Genomic DNA, 20,432 nt, shown 5'->3' on the forward strand with positions numbered 1-20,432 from the left:
CCACACAGGCAAGTGGCATGGGGCGGCGGATTTTGAAATCTGCTGCTGATCCTGCAGATGGGGTCCCGATTCTCCTTGTTATGGGAGTGACATAATTCAACTGAAATGAAAGCTGCAACAGATTCTCTCTGTCATGTTTGTGCCAAAGATGGGCTTTTCAATATTTTCACTGGGATATCCTGCGCCTGGATCCAGTCTTGGGGCAGGATTTACCATCGAGCCCCAAAATTGTGTTTAGAAAGGCTAAAACCATCTCAAATTCCCTCACATCCAGTTTATTTTCATCACACACTAATAGATCTAGACAACTGGCTATGGGGTCTTACACGTGTGGTTCCTGTAAAATTTGTAATCTAATGTTACCGTCCAAGACTTTCAAAAGCACTATAACTAAAGAAGAATTCCATATACAGAGCTTCATCAATTGTAAAACCGCATATGTTATTTACCTCCACACTTGGGGATGTGGGAAACAATATGTGGGATGGACCACGAGGTGTTTGAAGGTGCATGTCATGGAACACGTTAGACTTATCAAACAAAGATATTATTCATCTAGTCCCACTACATTGTACACACTGCCCATGGGGGATAGTAGATACTTGAAATTCTGCGGAGTTGAGTTTATTCCTCCACATGTTAGAGGAGGTAATCGTATTAAGAGGCTTGACCAGAGGGAAGCCTACTGGATCTTTTCTTTGGAAACCAAGGTCCCTCTTGGTCTCAATACAGATTGGGAGCTTGGACATTTTCTCTGATCCTGTGGTCCTCCCTCTACTCTTGCAATCCTATTTTGGTGTCCTTTCATGTGCCTATGATTTGAAAGGAATGTTTAAACCTCCCCATATGATCATATTATCCTTGGGGATGAGTCTTTATGTTTTACATTTCTGACAAATGGGCCCATGTGAAATTTCGTGGACTCTGGAATGTATAGGTTATCATCATTCTGTCTCCTATGCATGGGATGTGGCTTTCTTATAGAATGTCTTGATTAAGTAACAAGATACACACTTGAAGCTTTTGTTAATAACATATCTCTATATACATGTTGGATTTATTTCTGAGTATATAAAATCATGCCTTTTGACCAAACTGAAGAGGGACAATATATATATATACAGACCTGTACTGGATTATCCTTAGGTTAATTATGTATAGATGCATTCACCTCATCAAGAACTGAGATCAGAGGCTTTTTGGTCAGATATGGGGATATATGATATTATGGCTATTTATTACATTGCTATTGATTCTTCTTGTGTGCTCTTCATGCTGTTTTTCTTGATATTTTTTTCTGTGTTTGTGTTTTTTATTTTTTCATAAATATTTCTTCAATTGATTTTTTAATTTCTTTTTTAAATTTCTTCTTTTAGTTAAAGGTATTCTTTCATAAAGTTATTATTCTTATTACTTTTGTTGATTTCTGATTTTAATCATTTATTATTAATGCATACTGTATGTTGTTAGTCAGTGACTGACGTCACAGCTCTCTTTTTATTATTGTAGAGAGTTGTTTGTTCCGATATAGCATAAATAAAATTTGTTTTGTTGTCATCCATGTTTATTGGAAATTTATTGGTCTTTATGTATGACCAATCCTTTGGGTGTTCATGTAAGCCGATACTGTTTGAATAAAGTTTCTTGTATTGATATGGCACTTCAACCAATTAGATTTCTTAGTCGAAGGAGCGCTAATCTGATTATATGGGAGTTCTGACGTCACTCGTGGCGCGGTCTGGAGTTGTATTTATACACCGGCTGTATCCCAAGCAATAACACCATGATAAAGGGCGTGTCAACCGAAACACTTAGGTGCGTCGCGGCCTACCTAAGTGTCTGTTATGATTCACTTATCCAATAAATAATTTTTATTTTCAAACGTGAGCCTCCTCTGTTTTTCTGGCAGTGCTCTGCCCTTTTTCCTTTTTCTACCTTGTTTGCTTACGTTGTTGGGCGGATCAGCACGCCGTTTGGAACCCGCCATTTAGACCACACTGGAGGATCAAGGAACTTACACAGAGAGTTGTTCCTATTTCCATATACTTCATGGCAGCTTTATATGTGGGACACTAGTTGTACTATTTATGGTGTGCTTGTAAGCACTAGGTACTTGTCCCTCAGTCCCTGGCAAGGGGTACTGACCACAGATGTTTATCAGTCATTGGAGTGGCCCTAGTGGAGAATCACAGTTGTCATATGGATACTATTAAACTTTGAAGCACCAGCTGCACACATCTTTGTCAATATTTTCCCCTTGTTTGCCTCTGGCCCCCTGCTGAAGAAAGCCCCATCATACACACGTATGTTAAAATGTCTACTTTGCACTACTGATCGATATATGGTCCTACATAGAGCTGGGCGAATCAGCCCAAATCCGTTTCCCTGATTTCCCCCAAAAAATTAGTTTCGCAGTGTAAAATCCGCAAACGGATTTGGTCGGTTTTATTCCATGCGGATTCATCAAAAACCGTAATTTGATACAATCCGTTGACGGATTTAAAGAATTCAATCCGTGGGCAGATGTTAAAGAATCCGCCAACGGGTTGCTGAGTCCTCAGATTGTATTGGCTATAATAATAAAAAATCCGCAAAACACGAATCGCCCTTTCTGAGATTGATCCACGGACCTAAGGAACCGGCTGAACCGTTGCAGATCCAAATCCGTCCCAAAAATTTGCTCAACTCTAATCCTACATGCTCTCCACATTTCTCACTATTGCCTTGTCTTTATTTACTATTCCCCCTGCCATTCCTTCTCTACCTTAATCTACTTAGATTGGTATCTTGGATTTTACATCTGTGTTAAACTTGTGGAATCTTTGTAACTCAGTATTGCTGACCTGACGAACAGATGAAAACTCTCAAAAGCTTGTCTTTTAATATCAATCGTTAGTCCAAATAAAAAAGGTATTACCTAATACTGAATTATTCATTTATTTTGCATTATTGCAACTGGACTAACATGGTTATTTCGTTTATAAAATGTCTATAAAATCTATTGTATTTATATTTGGTTGCATGCTGTTTATTATTATGAATTACCCCTCGATGTCTTGATACATGTACCAGCCAAATGGTTGTTTTTGCAAGACTAAGAACACATTTTCTTCATGTAGCATATGTGCTTTTTGTTTCTTTATGTCTCGAATATTCTCTTCATAAAATAAAATTCATTAAATGTTTGAAAGAGATCCCATTTTTCATGTATGATGTATGATGTATGCGGGGTAAATATGTAATATCTTTTATGTCTCATTTCATCTGTCTCTGAAGGAATTTCATGTTTTACCAAAGCAAATTAAAAAAAAAAGAGGGTTTTTTGGCGGATCACATAAGCGAGATACATTTACACAGAGTTTTTGGATAATTTTGTTATTAACCGTTTACAACAGTGTCTTCCCAACCTCTCCTTGGGACCCACTGCCACACCAGGGTTTGGGAATAACCAATGCACTTGCATCCAGGTGAATGCACTTTTGTTTTGCATATTATTATAATGTTACAGTAGGTGGTTGTCACAGAAACCTGGTGTGGCCGCGGGTCACGGGGGGATGTGTGGAAAACACTGGTTTACAAGACGAAAAAGACAAGTGCTTTTATTTAAAGCATTTCATGCACCAAACGTGTAAGACCTCTTTGCTGTCAAAATTACCATAACCACAATTATAGGCTAAAGCAGTAAAATTCCGGGCATTATTGAAATCCCTGCTCTATGATTGGTTACAATTGCAGGCATTATCCAATCAGTAATGCCTAGAATTTTTGCAGCTTGCATTGTGTATATTTTCAATGTGTTTATTTCCAGCCAATCAGCTTTCAGAACAGCTCTAAGACAGGGCAGGGGATTGGTTAGAAGACAGGAACAGCTCTGACACAGGGCAGGGGATTGGTCAGGAAGTATCATCCATAGGTTGACTCCTCCCCCTCCCTCGTGAAACAGAGCTGACTGAGATTGTGTGACTGAGCAGATTCAGTTGATTTGGGGGGTGGGTCTGCAAAGTAAGTGGCTGTCTGCAGTTTTTGTGGCTGCAGTTTCTTTGTGTGTGTCAGTAGCAGTGTTTATGGGTGTAGCAGCAGCAGTTTGTATGTGGTGTACTGTTGTGTGTGTGTGTGTGTGTAGCTGTAACGATGCGTGGAACACGCCCCCTGCGGCGTGTTCCTTCCTTACCTGTTTACTTCTGATCGCCGCCTTCTAGCTGCGAGTCAAGATCCTGTGTCTTTAAGGATTCTGAAGCAAGCAACGCCATCTTGCTTCCTGGCAAATCCTGCCCTCTTCCTCCTGACAGGAAGTAAGCCTCTCTTTGACTTTCTCTTTGCATTTAGTCTTTTGCTGCCTGCCCTGGTGCCTGCTAGTATTCATCGCGTACTGTTCCTGCCTGGACCTCCTTGGGACCTTTATTTATCTCCTGTGGATTCCGGAAGACTGGGACAGTCACTCTTATACTACTGAGGTTAGTTTACCGTCGGGTAGTGTAGGTACCTGCTAAGTAGGGTTCACCTTGACGTGGTAGCAGGCTTATAATTCCTTGGCCAATGGATTAGACTAAGAACCCTTATGTTATGTTTAGTTTCGCTGCACCTTGCTGTTTCTGTCACTATGCCTTTAAGAAGTCTGGTCGTTCTCCAAGAAGCAATCCTTCTCTGGATGTTACCTTGTGCTCTGGACTCCATGCCCATGTTCCATGTGCAAACAAAGGGATGTGAGGCGCTACTATTAGAGGTGTAACAATTACAATTAGTGATAAATAATAATGGTGATAATAGAATTAATATAAAAACCGGTAGACTTTGCAGCTTAACCCTGAAGGGAAAGTCCAATTTCCCTTTTGTTGATTGTAGGTAAAAGACTTGTGGGAAGCGCAGGTGTCGCCATGTGTGAAAATAGTGATGAATATATATATAGTGTGGTCTATTTAACAAGAAAAAATAGCAAATGGGGACTCACAACCTCACAAAAAAAGGAGTTCCAACAATATGAAGATGATGTGGAGGACTTGCCAGATGAGAGGTGCCAAACTTCAACAGGATATAACCTCAATGCAAAAGATGACACTCTTAGTGCAACATTGTATGTTTCACCATAAATAACATTTATAGGCAATAAGATTTGCACTCACATTTTGCACAATGTGCATAGACACATAAAATATCGATGCGCAGCTTCTGGGTCACTTCCAGCTCCACTCTCGAAATCGTGGGATCGCGTCACGTCACTTCCGGTTTCGGCCGTCGCGTCACTTCCGGTTTTCGAGCGATCGATTTTGGATGTAAATCACGATTGAGAGGGGGTTCAGGAGACACACCAATGCTGCTGCTGTTCACTCTACGCGTTTCGCTTGTCACCAAGCTTCGTCAGGAGTACTCCTGACGAAGCTTGGTGACAAGCGAAACGCGTAGAGTGAACAGCAGCAGCATTGGTGTGTCTCCTGAACCCCCTCTCAATCGTGATTTACATCCAAAATCGATCGCTCGAAAACCGGAAGTGACGCGACGGCCGAAACCGGAAGTGACGCGACGCGATCCCACGATTTCGAGAGTGGAGCTGGAAGTGACCCAGAAGCTGCGCATCGATATTTTATGTGTCTATGCACATTGTGCAAAATGTGAGTGCAAATCTTATTGCCTATAAATGTTATTTATGGTGAAACATACAATGTTGCACTAAGAGTGTCATCTTTTGCATTGAGGTTATATCCTGTTGAAGTTTGGCACCTCTCATCTGGCAAGTCCTCCACATCATCTTCATATTGTTGGAACTCCTTTTTTTGTGAGGTTGTGAGTCCCCATTTGCTATTTTTTCTTGTTAAATAGACCACACTATATATATATTCATCACTATTTTCACACACGGCGACACCTGCGCTTCCCACAAGTCTTTTACCATGTTCCATGTTCCTGGTTTCTGTTTCCAGACTCCCGTGCTGAAGCGTTGGCTTCCCACACCCCTGCGTTGGACCCTGAGAACGCGCGCACTCCCGCTCTGCTGTCAGTTCATGCGCGCACATGCAGCGGGATCACTCGTGTCTCTGAGTAGGCACCGCACCGACGGACGCGTTGAGCATTCTCATGCGCGCGGTGCGGTCACGGGACTACGTGCGCCGATCCCAAGCTGCGCGACAACTTACTCCCTTCGTATCCCCTGCGGCCTCCCCACCTTGCTAACGTGTCCTACCCTTTCCCTGCGCTTGTGAGGAGAGCACAAGCGTGACAGTAGCAGCAGTGTGTGTGTGTAGCAGCAGTGTGTGTGGTGTGTGTGTGTGTGTGTGTGTGTGTGTGTGTGTGTGTGTGTGTGTGTGTGTGTGTGTGTGTGTGTGTGTGTGTGTGTAGAGCTGCTATGTTGTATGTGTGTGTGCGCTTCGCCTCGGGCCTTCAACTCTTCCAGCCAGGGCATTATTGGCCACTAATGCCCTGTTCTTCGGGAATTATTACTTAATTATAACATTTAGTAGGAGTCTTAGACAACATTTCTATTGCTTTGAAAGTCCAAGTAACTAGATCTTGCATGTTGAGGATTGAAGTATTACCTTTAGCTTCTGAATACTTCTAACATTAAAAATAAGACTCAATTTAAGTCCATGGGTCTATGCAAGAAGTCAACAAGGCAACAAACTCAATCCTAATAATGAAGATTTATTAGTCCTAATTTGAAAGCATCTGTGCCTTTAAAAAAAACACAAATTTCTTTCGCACTTAGGTAGGAAACAGGGCATCTTTGGATCTGAACCCCGTTAATTTCAGCTCTGGGTACCCCCAGCTCCCCAATATACATACCTCTAAATTTGCTGTAAGTATCTCAGTCAGTTGAAAGGTCCTGTTTCACACGGGCAAATGGGAAGCTGCAAGGGCTGTGGTTGTGGCTTCCTATTGGCCCGCGGAATGAGGTACCATTGGGCCACCATATTGGGTGCCCAGCCGGAGCTACTACTGGCAGCCACTTACACGGTAAATATCTGAGGAAGCAGCCAATTCAAACCTAGTACAACAACAAAAAATCCCAAGAGGCAATGCTTCTTTAAAGGGGCAATACTTGCTAGGACCAAAGTAAACTAATTCCAGTGACAAGTTTAAGGGTTCTCAGCTGGGTCATTGATACGTTTTTATCCAAATCCGACACAAAGTATTTTCTTTGTTTTTGTAAGTTAGATTTGCGAGGGGTTTGATTTCCTCTGGCATTTTCCCTTTTGCCTGCCACTGCGTGTTCAGCAAGTGCTTGCACCACTGGAGTGTCCCCTCCTCACCCCTCCTTAACTTTATTGGTTCTCTGATAAGGACAAGGTGCGGTAAGGGTAAAGAAAACCCAAATGCTTCCCCCATTCAGAGGCCCCTAGGAAATTCAACAGGCGGACTATGTGGGATTGCACTTTTAATATACCTTCCAAGGACACTGAATGAGGGAGTGTCTCCTTTATGACAATACAGATCATTTAGGGTCTGATTCTACACCTGCCATGGGGAACGCAAATAATATCAAGAATCTGCAGCCTTACCTGCTTTGTGCGAAGCTTTCAGGGACATGGTACATAAACACATTGCCCTTGGAATTTTCCGACCAGTGTCTCGCCATCTGGACCACTGGACAGGCAATAAAATGGTCTCTGGAAATTGGGAATTGCAAAATGATTGATTATTTTTTTTATAATATTATATTATATTATATTTAGATTAGATTCAATTGGAAATATAAGGAACAGAACAAGTTTATTCACATGTCTGGTATCGACTTCAATTACAGATGCAGTAAAGGCCGCTATTCTGATGCATCATGAGTAGACACAAAATAAAAATAGTGGGTTTGCTCCATACTTATTTATCCTGTAAATATGTCAAATGAAAACGATATACAAACTTGGAATATAAGAAGCTAACTGTTGTTGATGATGTGGTTAGCACAATAAAGATGAGTATATTCGTTATAGTGAATAAGGCATAAACATGGTGGAAAATACACAAGCAAATGTTTGCCTGCACAAATGACATCAAATTAGTGGGTTTAATTACATACTGTATACCCCATATAACGTAATACACTCATTGGGTGGTCTCTTGTTGCCTTATAAGTTTGTGCCTTATACCTACTCTCTTACCCTTTACTACTCAGCTGTATATCTGAGCCCACGGTCCTGTGCTACTGTACAGTATGTTGCAGGATAAACCACACTCAATGATGATATACATACCTGTCCTGCACCCTCGGCCATAATAGAATCATATATTACTATTTATTATGAATTATTATTTTGAAATAGCTCATGCTATCACAATCATGCCAAGGCCATAGATCATTTGTATAGCACCCTTGAGGGTGTTAAGATTTGGGTTTGGAGAGAAAAATATAATAACAAAAGTAATAATAGAAATAACAATATTGATATTAGATAAAATAATATAAAAGAGCACACATGAGGTCCTTAAAAAAAACGGGTATAAATGGCAGTTTCTGCAAGTCACTGTAGTTACACAGTAGTCAGACATGTTCTCATTATACAGTACTTCTATATCTTCTCATTTTAGCATGTTACACTGCATCATATTTGTGGTCATTTGTAAAGAAAAGAGAGACTTTCATGCTACAGTACGTCATGTTTTTTAAGTGGTACAAGATCTAAACACAGGGGTGGCCAACTCCATTCCTCAAAGACCACCAACAGGTCAGGTTTTCAGGATATCCCTGCTTCAGCACAGGTGGCTCAGTTTTATACAGAGCGACTGATAGAGCCACCTGTGCTGAAGCAGGGATATCCTGTAAAACCTGGCCCTTGAGGACTGGAGTTGGCTAACCCCTGACCTATAGTTGTGACTTCTTGCTTATAATACCAGGCCCCCTTCTCCTTTTCTATTTCTATTGTCATTGGCTGCACGTAAATCACAGTGAAGGAAAAGCAATTTCGATGCCTCCCCTTCTGATGGAGTGCAAATGACACCGTTCCGGAAGCAGAAAGCTGGCAGGATACGCGTGCTTCTGGTCATCGTCACATTTACCGTACTGTACCTCTGACAGACACGTTTCTGGCATTGTTTTCACAAGATCTGCAAGACTGCAGCCAAGGAACTGAAACACTTTCCAAGATGTCATGTGCTGCTAAAATGGCAATCAAGCCATAAACAACGTGAATTACTGCCATCACTTCTATCCATTATGTTGACCTCATGGTATGGCTGTGTGGCTAAAACTTAATAGGCTTAACAGACGATGAGGAATGGTGATGTATTCAAAGACTGTGATACTTTATTCTAACCCAGGGGTGGCCAGCTTCAGTCCTCAAGGGCCACCAACAGGTCAGGGTTTCAGAATATCCCTGCTTCAGCACAGGTTGACTGAGCCACCTGTGCTGAAGCAGGGATACCCTGCAAATCTGACCTGTTCGTAGACCTTGAGGACTGGAGTTGGCCACCCCTGGTATAAACCCTAATGTCCTGTTCAAAGTAGAACCCAGGGGTGATAAACTCCAGTCCTCAAGCCCCCCTAACAGGTCATGTTTTCGGGATATCCCTGCTTCAGCACAGGTGGCTAAATCAGTCCCTGCTTCAGCATAGATGGCTCAATCAGAGGCTCAGTCGAAGCCTCTGATTGAGCCATGAGTGCAGAAGCTGGGATATCCTGAAAATCTGACCTGTAGGGGGTTCTTGAGGACTGGAATTGAGCACCCCTGTTATAACATATCTAGTCGTTCAGAGAGAGGGGCAAGTTGTAAGAATTCAAATATGTACCTATTGCTCTTTAAGCAGTGGTAGAGGTGAATTACAGTAATTATGTTACTTTTACTGTATCATTTGTTCCCACCCAATCATCACCTTGTTTTTTTTTTATTCAAATACTTGTCTTAAATAATCTAATGATGTCTGAGTTAAGGGCTTTGTCAAACCATTGTTCACATATTTACCAACTGAAACAAAAATATACATGTGAAAACAGCATTCCCACCCAAAAATAGTAACATATCTGACAGTGTATGTAGTGATCAACGGTTCACTTGTTGTATTATTTTCTAGAACTTTATATTAGTCGTGTTTTAATTTCATTTGGTTTTCTTAATATGAACGTACAAAGTACCTGCCTAGACAAGTGAGAGAACCCCTTTTGGACAAGCACTCATATTGGGATTGATACAAGAAAGTTGATTAAAAATACCTTTATTAGTGTATATGGGTAAAATAAGTGAAGTACATAAACACTCAACACAATTAAAATACGTATTAAACTTAATGTCTCTATGTCTGAATCGTAGACTAATAGAGGTTGGTATTTGAAGGAATATAATGTATCTGGCACCATGTGCAATAAAACAAAAATAAATAGTTTTAATATTGCAGTGTAAAGTGGATAGGGTGCCTCAGTGTGATATGTGTATTTTAGTTGAAAGGGTCTGGTGTGTGTTACATAAATCAAGGTGTCAATATCACCACTTCCAAATCACATCTGATTAGTATGTGGTTCACTGACAGTGTGTATAGTGTAATATAGCTAGTACATTGCTGGCCAGACCAACATGGTATATGCTGATTGTGGCCTAGTTGGAATCAATTGTCAGAGAGACCACCAAAGGGTTAATATGTATCCTTCAATGCAACCCTGGATAAATTAAAATGTCAAAGAAAAAGGCTACTGTGTAGCTAGGGGTGGTGAGGCTATATTGTGGGAACTATTAATGTGTAACAATGTTAAAGTAGGTTCCCCCTGGTCAGTAATTATTCCAAGGTTATTATAGCCTCACATGTGCTCAACCAAATTTATATAGTAAATAGATAAATATATAAAATGAAATGAATCACTGCTCGTATCCCCTGTGAAGGTGGCAAGTGTGTATCTGAATAGGCTTGCTGGTATACAGATAGATAGATATGGCCAATTATAAACGGTTTACTTCAGCTGCCTATAAGACAAAAAGTACTCTATCTCTGCAGACTCATGTGGATGGTATAGGTAAGTGATTGTTTATAGTAGCCGCCCTGTTGGATCAGTCCATATGGATGTTCGAATTCGGCAGGTTATATTATTGTAGACTGATTTATCTCTGTTAACATTTATCTTCTAGGGCGAGTACGCCCTGTCTGCTGGGTAGAGACAATATAATATGATAAAGATGGTGCCCTGCAGCCGCTCGGTAAAGTACCCTCTACAATACAGGGGTGCTATGAGGGGCTGCTATCTCGGAGCGTTTGTTCTCTGCTCACGAGTGGCGACATCTGTTGAGTTTCCGCCCGGCATGGTGTATTCATGAACACCGCTGTGAGTAAAATTGCCGGGTGGAGCTCAGAGTGAAGCTGCGGCTATTGTCCGCGCTCTTAGAACAGACGTCGCCGCACCAGTGCACGTGCTGACGTCACAGAGGACCGCCCACCGACGTACGTTTCGCGTCACACTGACGCTTTCTCAAGGTTTTCTTAATATGACTGATTGGCAGCAGCCATTTTAAATTCCCAGTAAAGAAAATGTGTAGAAACGGTCCATGCATCTCCAGAGTGCAGCTACAGAATTGTAAATGATTCACAACTCTAGACCACAACAGAAATAGCAACAAATAAAATAAAAGTGAAACAATGGGGAAAACGCATAAATAACAAGCCCAGGAAAGTTATTTCCCAAACCTAAAATGTGCTAAGATAATGTTATCTGAATTTGCTTTGATTAAAAGCACAAGAAAACCACGTATTGTACATCCTATGGGACTTACTTGCACTAATAGTTGTATTAATATCAGTCTTTCATTACAGTCATATCAGCCATCCAGACAAAATATGGTAACAAACTAAATGAACTTGATGGACGTATGTCTTCCTTCAACCTCATCTACTATGTAACTTACTACCTCCGCTTGTCAGATTAATGTTATTCTATGTTACTCTAATAAGCTAGTATACTTCTTCCAAAGCCGATGTGGTGAGGTCGAGGTAGGAATGCAATATTTTAATGGTGTTGTCGGCAGCGATAAACTGCCAGGTCCTCACAAGAGATTTACAGCTTTTTAAAGAAAGATTAATTTTTGCAAAGCCAGGATAACCCGCCTCACACTGGTGAGACTCGAAAGGTCAAAACAGCTGTCTGTCTGTGAGTAGGGTTACGGCTATACACTTCTTTAACCCAGCTGTGCAATATGCCAGGCATAACCTTATAGGGGTCCATGTTAAAATGGATATGAAGCAAAAGGTGACACTGTGTGCTCATTTGCATTTCATTTCCCAGAATCCCTGGCTGCAGTGGAAGCACTATATTCTAAGAGATAATGGTGAAAATCTGGGTTGCAGACCTGTGTAAGACATGTGAATGTGCTCACAAGTGATATTTTTATGTGCTAAAGGCAGATGCAAATGTGCAAAGTTTTGCATGGAATCCTGTAATCTGGTGCTAATTCAATGTGAAAACACAAACCTTCCCAAAACTCCCAGATGTTGGACACAGGTTTGGGGAAATCACATGTAGCAGACATTGCACCCGTTATCGCGTTACCGCTGCTGCAGTGGTTATTGCGCAATTTACTGTCTCCCCACAAACAAATAGAGCCGCCGGTAACAGAACTGCAATCTCGCCATGTAATCACACACTAATGCCACGTTAACCATTGACACAACATACACTACGTCTGTACTCCAGGTGTAAACATTTTTTTTTTAAAGTGTAATTCAGATGGGAGACAATTTTCTGATGGGGAATTTTAAGCACAAAATGAATGTGGAACTTGGTGATTTTTTGCAATTTTTTTTTAAATTTCATTTCTTTAATGTGCAAATCTTAAATGTCTACTTTTTAAAGTGTGCAATTTTTTTCCCCATCTTTAATCCTGACAGTTACCGAGCAGTAGTGCCTCTCATCCTCAACCTGACACAGCGTGCATGAACTGCATCTAATTCTACATGAAGAATCTTCCACAGCTGAACAGAAGGAGCCATCACAGACACAGACATTCACATGTGTTGCTGATGCGATAATGTGTTTGACAAAGGCAATCAAAATAAACCATGGTTTTTCCATTGAGATAGAAAGACACAGGCCATTTCCACTGTCAGTTACAGAAATGAAAGGATCATTTCACTTACCGGGTAGAGTTTTCTAAGGCTCTGGAAAAGCCAGAATAGTCATCGGTTGAATGCTGCAAAGAATAAAACCAGACAGCTGCATCTCGAACAAGTGAATTCAGCTCCTCTCCTCCTAAGGAATTCTGGAGAGCCTGGTAAAATGCTATCTTGCTATCGCCTCTTCCTTGAGTTTCCTCGAATCTCTAAAAAGATGAACATTTTTTACATAGCTTTAAAAGAATGATCCAGCTTAACACGAGAAGTTCAAATATAGGTTCTATAAACATGTCAGCTATGCTCAACTTTTTTACTCTAGGACTACTCTCCTGCTGTCAGCTGAAATCGTTTGAAGACACAGTATGGAGAACATTTGTTACTATTTTGGGTGTAATATATAAAACTATTCTGCTACATTACCTAAAGCTAGTTTTTTTAATTAAATGCCTGCTTTGCAAGATGTTACCTAGTCTTAGTATTAGAGACAATCGGGCCAAGAAACTGTGGAAAAAACAAAGAAAAATCACAAAGTGAAAATAAAGGGTGATGTTCATAATAAAAAAAAGCAATTTAGGAGACATACCGAGAGATGAAAAGCAAATGTGATATATTATTTCGGTTTAGTAAGGAAATACCAATGTAAGAAGAGAATAAAATCAGGTTGTGAACTGCTCGATGTGCACGGGTGAATGGGTAATGTTAGAGGCCCAATTCTCAACCAGCTATAACAAAAAACAGTGTTCTAAAAAAGAAATACAAGTATTTTCTGTAGGATGCATACATCACTGTAATGGTAAAGACGTCTGTTAAGTTAAACTCAAAGGGAAGCGAAAGATGGAGGCTGTTTCACTGTTAAGCAGAACTGAATTTAACTACAGACAAGCAAGAAAGAGAAAACACAGCGCACGACTCTCATAGTGTAGTAAAGTAATTATATTGTGACAACATTAAAATGTAAATGATTGCACGTACAAGATAAATTAATCATAAAAGCAGGACATATTTGGGGTACATGTTATCACTCTGGAGATTGATGACTTGCTTCGTGAGGATCCCTCAGCATACACACCTTCTGGTCCGGGCAGGAAACTTAACCCCACTTGCAGCAAGAGTATCCAATCACGTTAGTGTAGCAAAGTCTGTTACGTAGTACCCACAGGGTTACAATGAAGACAACAATGGAGCAAACCTCTCCTACACCGCTAGACCCACTTCAGCTTGGACCCGTCAGTTAGCCACAGACTTCCACCATGTTACGATCGTGGATCAGGGTAATGACGTCACCTCAGTGCGTCGCAAGTCCGCATCAGCCAATTCAATAATCAGCAAAACAGGGTCCCGTAAGCAGCAGGTACAAGGTCAAAAGCATGCTGATAGTTGCAGGAGATTGTCCAGTATACAGCAAAACAATCCTACGCACGTTTCGTAGCGAATTACTTCGTCAGGGAAATAAGCAAGAGCCTGTGAAGCAGCGATACTTGGAGGTACTGTATGTTTCAACAACCAGTAAAGATGAAAAATACATGCAAGCCCAGTACCTACAACCTATTGATATCTACATTGGGGCTCTTCATAGAATATTGCAATATATTAGGAGAGGCAATGAAGAGGCAGTCTATGAAAGTTCCCATAAGTCTGAATTTGAACTGCAGCCATGACAGTTTATCATACATATCCAGCATGAGATTAAATGTGTATATCGCAGCTCTGTACAACAATGCCATGATGTTTTCTTTAACTTTTTTAATAACAAACACATAGGCCTAGAGTTACTATAAACTGCTAAACCTTAATGCAACTTAAGGCCAAAACACTTGAATAGGCTTAAAGGCATGCTACGGCAGCACCGTTTAATCATCAAGGCCATCAGATGGGCTGTCAAGATGACAAACAAATAGAAATGTTTCCTTTTTATTAGCATTGTTCTTGTTGATTTTATATTTTATTGCATACATTTTGCAACAATCCATCCCCAATATTTTTTTTTTTTGCTAATTCATAGCAGTGAATAGCTTAATAACAAAAGTTCTAACGTTGCAATGATATAAAACATCTGAATGATACTGCTAGGCAAGTGAGCTTCTGCCTGTTTAATAGTCACTGTTTCTAGGTCAGGGAACAATGTTGTGTTTTTTTCCAGGGAAATGTGATTGAATTGTAGGAAAGCTCCCACAAGAGAATGATTGTGCTGTAGAGAGAGAACGTCCAGCAGTATGTGACAGGACCAGTACAGCTTCTACCTTTGTTATTAAATGGTGGAAGAGTAAAACAAATGGATAACCACAATTTAAGGGACAGCATGACGAATGATAAACCCAATACACTTAGGGGCCTATGCAGGAAACGGCGAGACTGGCCATTCGCCAGACGTAGAACTCGCCATGTTTTTGGCGGATTCCCCTCGCAGTATGCAGGAAAGTGCACATATCTGCTCCTACATTTAAATAAAAGACTCCCCCCCCCCAGCACCAAACACACATAAAGTAAAGTAATGGGCAAAATAACTGTTATCCAGATATGGATAATAGATTATTTGTCCATTATTAAAAACATTAACTAGCATTATAAAATTAAGATAGTTGTACTTACGTCAGCAATAGGAAGCCCCTATGCCAGCAAAGTCCGTTGGCACACAAAGAAATAGCAAATATATTCTGGTGGTACTTAACCCCTTAATAACAATAACGGTTAATAAGCGCTAAAGTAATTAATGGGTTAAGCCACCCTGCACCCATTCATTTGTAGAGTGGCTTCATCATTCACATATAATATATATATTTAAAATATATGTATGATTAACCAATCTACAAAGAAATGGTTAAGGATATCCATGTTCAAATTGAAAACATCCGATCGCAAATTGACAACATCACAGCCAAATTAAAAACAAAGCCAAATTAAAATTAAAACACATATCATAAGAGAACACAGCAAGCACCTATCCAAAGCAATATATATCACATGGAAATAAAACATAGAATTTAACAATGTGTACGTGATGCAAATAATATTTCCATCATGTGCACAATAGCAATCAACGGTCCAAAACAAATACACGATTCAAAGCAAACATTCAATATATACAAATCAAGTACACAATAATAAATTACCAACATACAATTGATGCCATCCTAAATACATTACCAGCAAATCCAAACCCAAAACCCTATTCACTATTGTAATGCTAAAACAAAACTATTCCGAAAAAAATTCTATTTCTAACTAACACGATTATACACAATCTAACTTCAACAAATAAGCCACAATAAAAAATGAAGACAGGGTCCCTAAATAAATCCATGCAATCATCATCTGAAATGACATAACTAAATCAAAATAACATTTCACACAAACAATTTTAACCAAAAAGGGAAAATACTTGTAAAAGACATGAAAGAGGTCATTACACTCTGCTCATATTACTCGACCTCTCTGCAGCATTTGACACCGTGGACCACCCTCTTCTCCTTCACTTTCTCCATACTCTTGGTATTCGGAACAAAGCTCTTTCCTGGATCTCATCCTACCTCTCCCATCGTACTTTCAGTGTCTCTTCTGCTAACACCTACACCTCCTCTATAGATCTCTCTATGGGGGTACCCCAGGGCTCTGTCCTGGGACCTCTTCTCTTTTCTCTCTACACACTCTCTCTAGGTGACCTAATAACATCTTTTGGGTTTAATTATCACCTCTATGCTGACGACACACAAATATACTTTTCAACACTCGACCTTACACCTGCTGTACAAACCAACGTTTCTGAATGTCTCTCTGCTATATCATCCTGGATGGCCCTCCGCCACCTTAAACTCAACATGGCTAAAACAGAGCTCCTCATACTTCCTCCCAAACCTGGCCCTACTACCTCCTTCCACATTACTGTTGGAACTACAATCATTCACCCAGTAGCCCAAGCACGCTGCCTAGGGGTCACACTCGACTCCTCTCTCACATTCGACCCTCACATTCAAAACATATCTAAAACCTGTCGCTTTTTCCTCAACAATATAACAAAGATACGCCCTTTCCTCTGTTGCTTGACTGCTGAAACTCTGACTCAGGCCCTCATTTTCTCCCATCTTGATTACTGTAACCTCCTGCTGTCCGGCCTTCCTGCCTCTCACCTGTCTCCCCTACAATCTATCCTTAACGCTGCTGCCAGAATCACTCTACTCTTTCCTAGATCTGTCTCAGCATCTCCCTTCATGAAATCCCTCTCCTTGCTTCCGATCAATTCCCGCATCTCACACTCCATTCTTCTCCTCACTTTTAAATTTTTACACTCTTCTGCCCCTCCTTACATCTCATCCCTAATTTCTCGTTATGCACCATCCAGACTCTTGCGTTCTTCTCAAGAATGTCTTCTTTCTACCCCCTTTGTATCTAAAGCCCTCTCCTGCCTTAAACCTTTTTCACTGACTGCCCCACACCTCTGGAATGCCCTTCCCCTCAGTACCTGACTAGCACCCTCTCTACCCACCTTTAAGATCCACCTTAAGACACACTTGCTTAAAGAAAAATATGAATAGCACTGTAGCTATTCTGAACACATGATACAAAAAGCTTGGCCCCCTGCAGACGCACTTATCAGAACTCCCTCCTACAGTCTCTGTACGTTCTCCCTACCTACCAATTAGACTGTAAGCTCCTCGGTGCAGGGACTCCTCTTCCTTAATGTTACTTTTATGTCTAAAGCACTTATTCCCATGATCTGTTATTTATATTATCTGTTATTTATTTGATTACCACATGTATTACTACTGTAAAGCGCTATGTACATTAATGGCGCTATATAAATAAAGACACACACAATACAATACAATACAACAACAGTTCAAGTGATTGTCTGTATGTGTTACCTTGAAAACCTGGTGTGGTTGCTGCTCTCAGCATTGTATTAGATGAATTTGCTTTTACGAGACACAAGATTATTTAATTACTATAGTATAACATGGTTGCAGTTTAATGCAGCACTATTCTGCAAAATGAGACACAACAGGATATTCTGTATCCACCGAAGTGACTGATGTTGGCCAAAATTCTCTGTTGACTTCAACTAGAGTTAATAGTTCATTTTTCAGAAATCTTAATTAAAAAAAAAATCGACAGATTTTTGTTAACTATTGTTACTTTTAATCTATAAATTCAGTTGTTAGTCTCTTACCTGAAGAAATCTGATCAATTTAGTATCCTCTCATGTGTGTCGGTCAATAATTATATACAGTACCACTCCCTCCACAGTTATTTTGTACAATCAAAGAACCCCTTTATTTTTCTCTTTTTCCTTTTGATAATGAACTGCACTTAACTTGCAGAATAATAATAATAATAATTTTAAACAACTTACATAATAAGGTATATAATATAAACACTTACTTTAATAGCCTTAGCTCTGCTAATTAGACCATCTTGTTCAGCACTTCCAGTAAACAGGTCTATTTTCTGAAACATCCCCTGTTGCAATAGTTTAGATGGTTTTTCTCGGACATAGAAATGGTCCACAACAGGCCCCCATGTTTGAAATGGTCCTCTTACAGCAAGAAGCTACGGGAAAAGGGATTAATAATAATAATAAAATACTAAAGTAGGATATAAGAAAGCATACTGTATAACAATCACATAACGTGGCAACCATCATTCCCTCAAAATGGTTATGTTTCCAAATAAGCGCGGGAGTGTGGGTAACCATGTTGGGTGTCAGATTAACCTATCAATGCAAATATAGGGCACATGTGGTAAGAGCCTGAAAATTGCTCAGAAAATCATTGTTGGATCACTCAGTGTAGATAAAATCCATCCACAATATCTAAAGCAGGGGTTCTATTTACTGAACATCCCATGTAACATTTGCTTACCATTCAACCATTTAAATGCATCGGAAAAACTAGTTTTGAAGAGTTTAACTGTTTGTCCTACGACAATTATAGAATTCAAGATTCAAATTGGTCTATACATCAAAATCATTAAATGTCAGGAGAGTCTTTTTTTCTGTTTGCCGTTAGATTTCTCTGCTGGTTGCTTCCTGTCATTTTAAATTATGTGTCTGCCTGCGACATTTAAAGATTGCATATTAAATACATAACTACTTGTAGCAGGGTACCCCCTGGCTACTATTCTACCCAATGGGCTGGTAGTAAACCCTGGTACTATCAGGTTGCCAGTAGTTGTATGGGGTTTTCCCCCTAACCTTTCGAGCTGCACTTGAGTGACAGCAGGGGGTGGTACATCCTGTTGTAGCTGGGACAACGGGGTGCCCGCCTTCTGGTTGTACTTAAGGGCAGGACTGCCCAAAAGTTAGGAGGTTATTCCTCCCCCTTGAGGTAGGCAGGTCACATATTGGGAGCCTGAGATTGGGGCCTTCCCATGTGCTCTTCCCTGCGGGGAGGAGTGAGTGTGGACCAATACCTCTGACTCCGCTAGGGAGGTGGGGAAGAGCTAGGACGGCTGCGGGTGCTGTTGGCCTGTAGTGGCGGTCCAGGGACCATCTTCAGTGAGTACTGACTGACTGTATCCGGCAGAAGACTGCTGAGTACCTGTTACTGCAGAAGTGCAGTAATAAACCGTTCCTGCTTGCAATATACCTCCTGCCTGGTGTGTGATCTAACTGTGAGGAGAGGTACAAGTTCTACCGCGGGAGATCATCTCCATATCCCTGGAGCCTACAGCAGATGGAGGCGCTGCACTGCTAAGTATTATGGGGGTATGGACCGGAGAAGCCTGTTCCTGTGTCCCAAAGTCATCGCGGACGACTCAGCCCTCTTGTTACCAGCAGGTATGCACCACATACACCCTGTAATGGCCTCTATCTGCGATTGGGAAGGGGGCGGAGGGGGGTAGGAACCACTGTTATATACTATTACAATGCATAATTGACCATGTCAACCAACAATGTGTTACTTATTTTTTTAACTGAAACACCCGTGTATTGCACCTTTAAAACATGGAATATAATCAACAGTCATACTACATCACAGAGTTTGTGAAGAAATATCAAACCTTGGTCTGAGCAGCATTAAGGACATCAGCATCCAGACTGCGGAGGCATGTTAGAATATCTTCATTGCCAGCTGATGAACAGCCAACGTCATTAGCCAAAAAACTTGCTTGTTCCTGAGCTCTCTTCTCACTGATGACTAACATTGGAGAAAATGCAGATCCTCCCTGGAATAAAGATTGAAGACTGTAGATAAACTATGATTTAGTTACATAACTTAGCTACAAAGCTGATACTAGAGTTGTCAGTTAGGTGATGTATGATAAACTGAGCCAGTATCCAGCTTGCAAGCAAACACAGCTGTTTTAAGCTCAATCATCCCACCTTTTCAATGTCAGTTCTTGTTATACACCTGTACAGTAAATAACCAGTCTATGAAGACAGTTTCCCCTCCATTAGAGAGGTAATCAGAGCTTTATGCGCGTAC

General features: G+C 40.6%; 1 protein-coding gene across 1 annotated transcript in view; it reads right to left on the reverse strand.

Moving 5' to 3' along the window:
* Nucleotides 1-20,432, reverse strand: part of TG (thyroglobulin) — a 240,109-nt gene that overhangs the window by 8,503 nt on the left and 211,174 nt on the right. Inside the window, exons 42-45 of the mRNA XM_075588461.1 lie at nucleotides 20,008-20,172; nucleotides 18,388-18,555; nucleotides 13,036-13,217; nucleotides 7,491-7,598 (exon numbers count right to left, since the gene is read on the reverse strand). Of these exons, the coding sequence (XP_075444576.1) occupies nucleotides 7,491-7,598; nucleotides 13,036-13,217; nucleotides 18,388-18,555; nucleotides 20,008-20,172 (623 nt within the window). The remainder of the gene's footprint in view (nucleotides 1-7,490; nucleotides 7,599-13,035; nucleotides 13,218-18,387; nucleotides 18,556-20,007; nucleotides 20,173-20,432) is intronic.

This window comes from Ascaphus truei, chromosome 2, assembly GCF_040206685.1.
Source record: "Ascaphus truei isolate aAscTru1 chromosome 2, aAscTru1.hap1, whole genome shotgun sequence".
In the NCBI taxonomy this organism is placed as follows: Eukaryota; Metazoa; Chordata; class Amphibia; order Anura; family Ascaphidae; genus Ascaphus; species Ascaphus truei.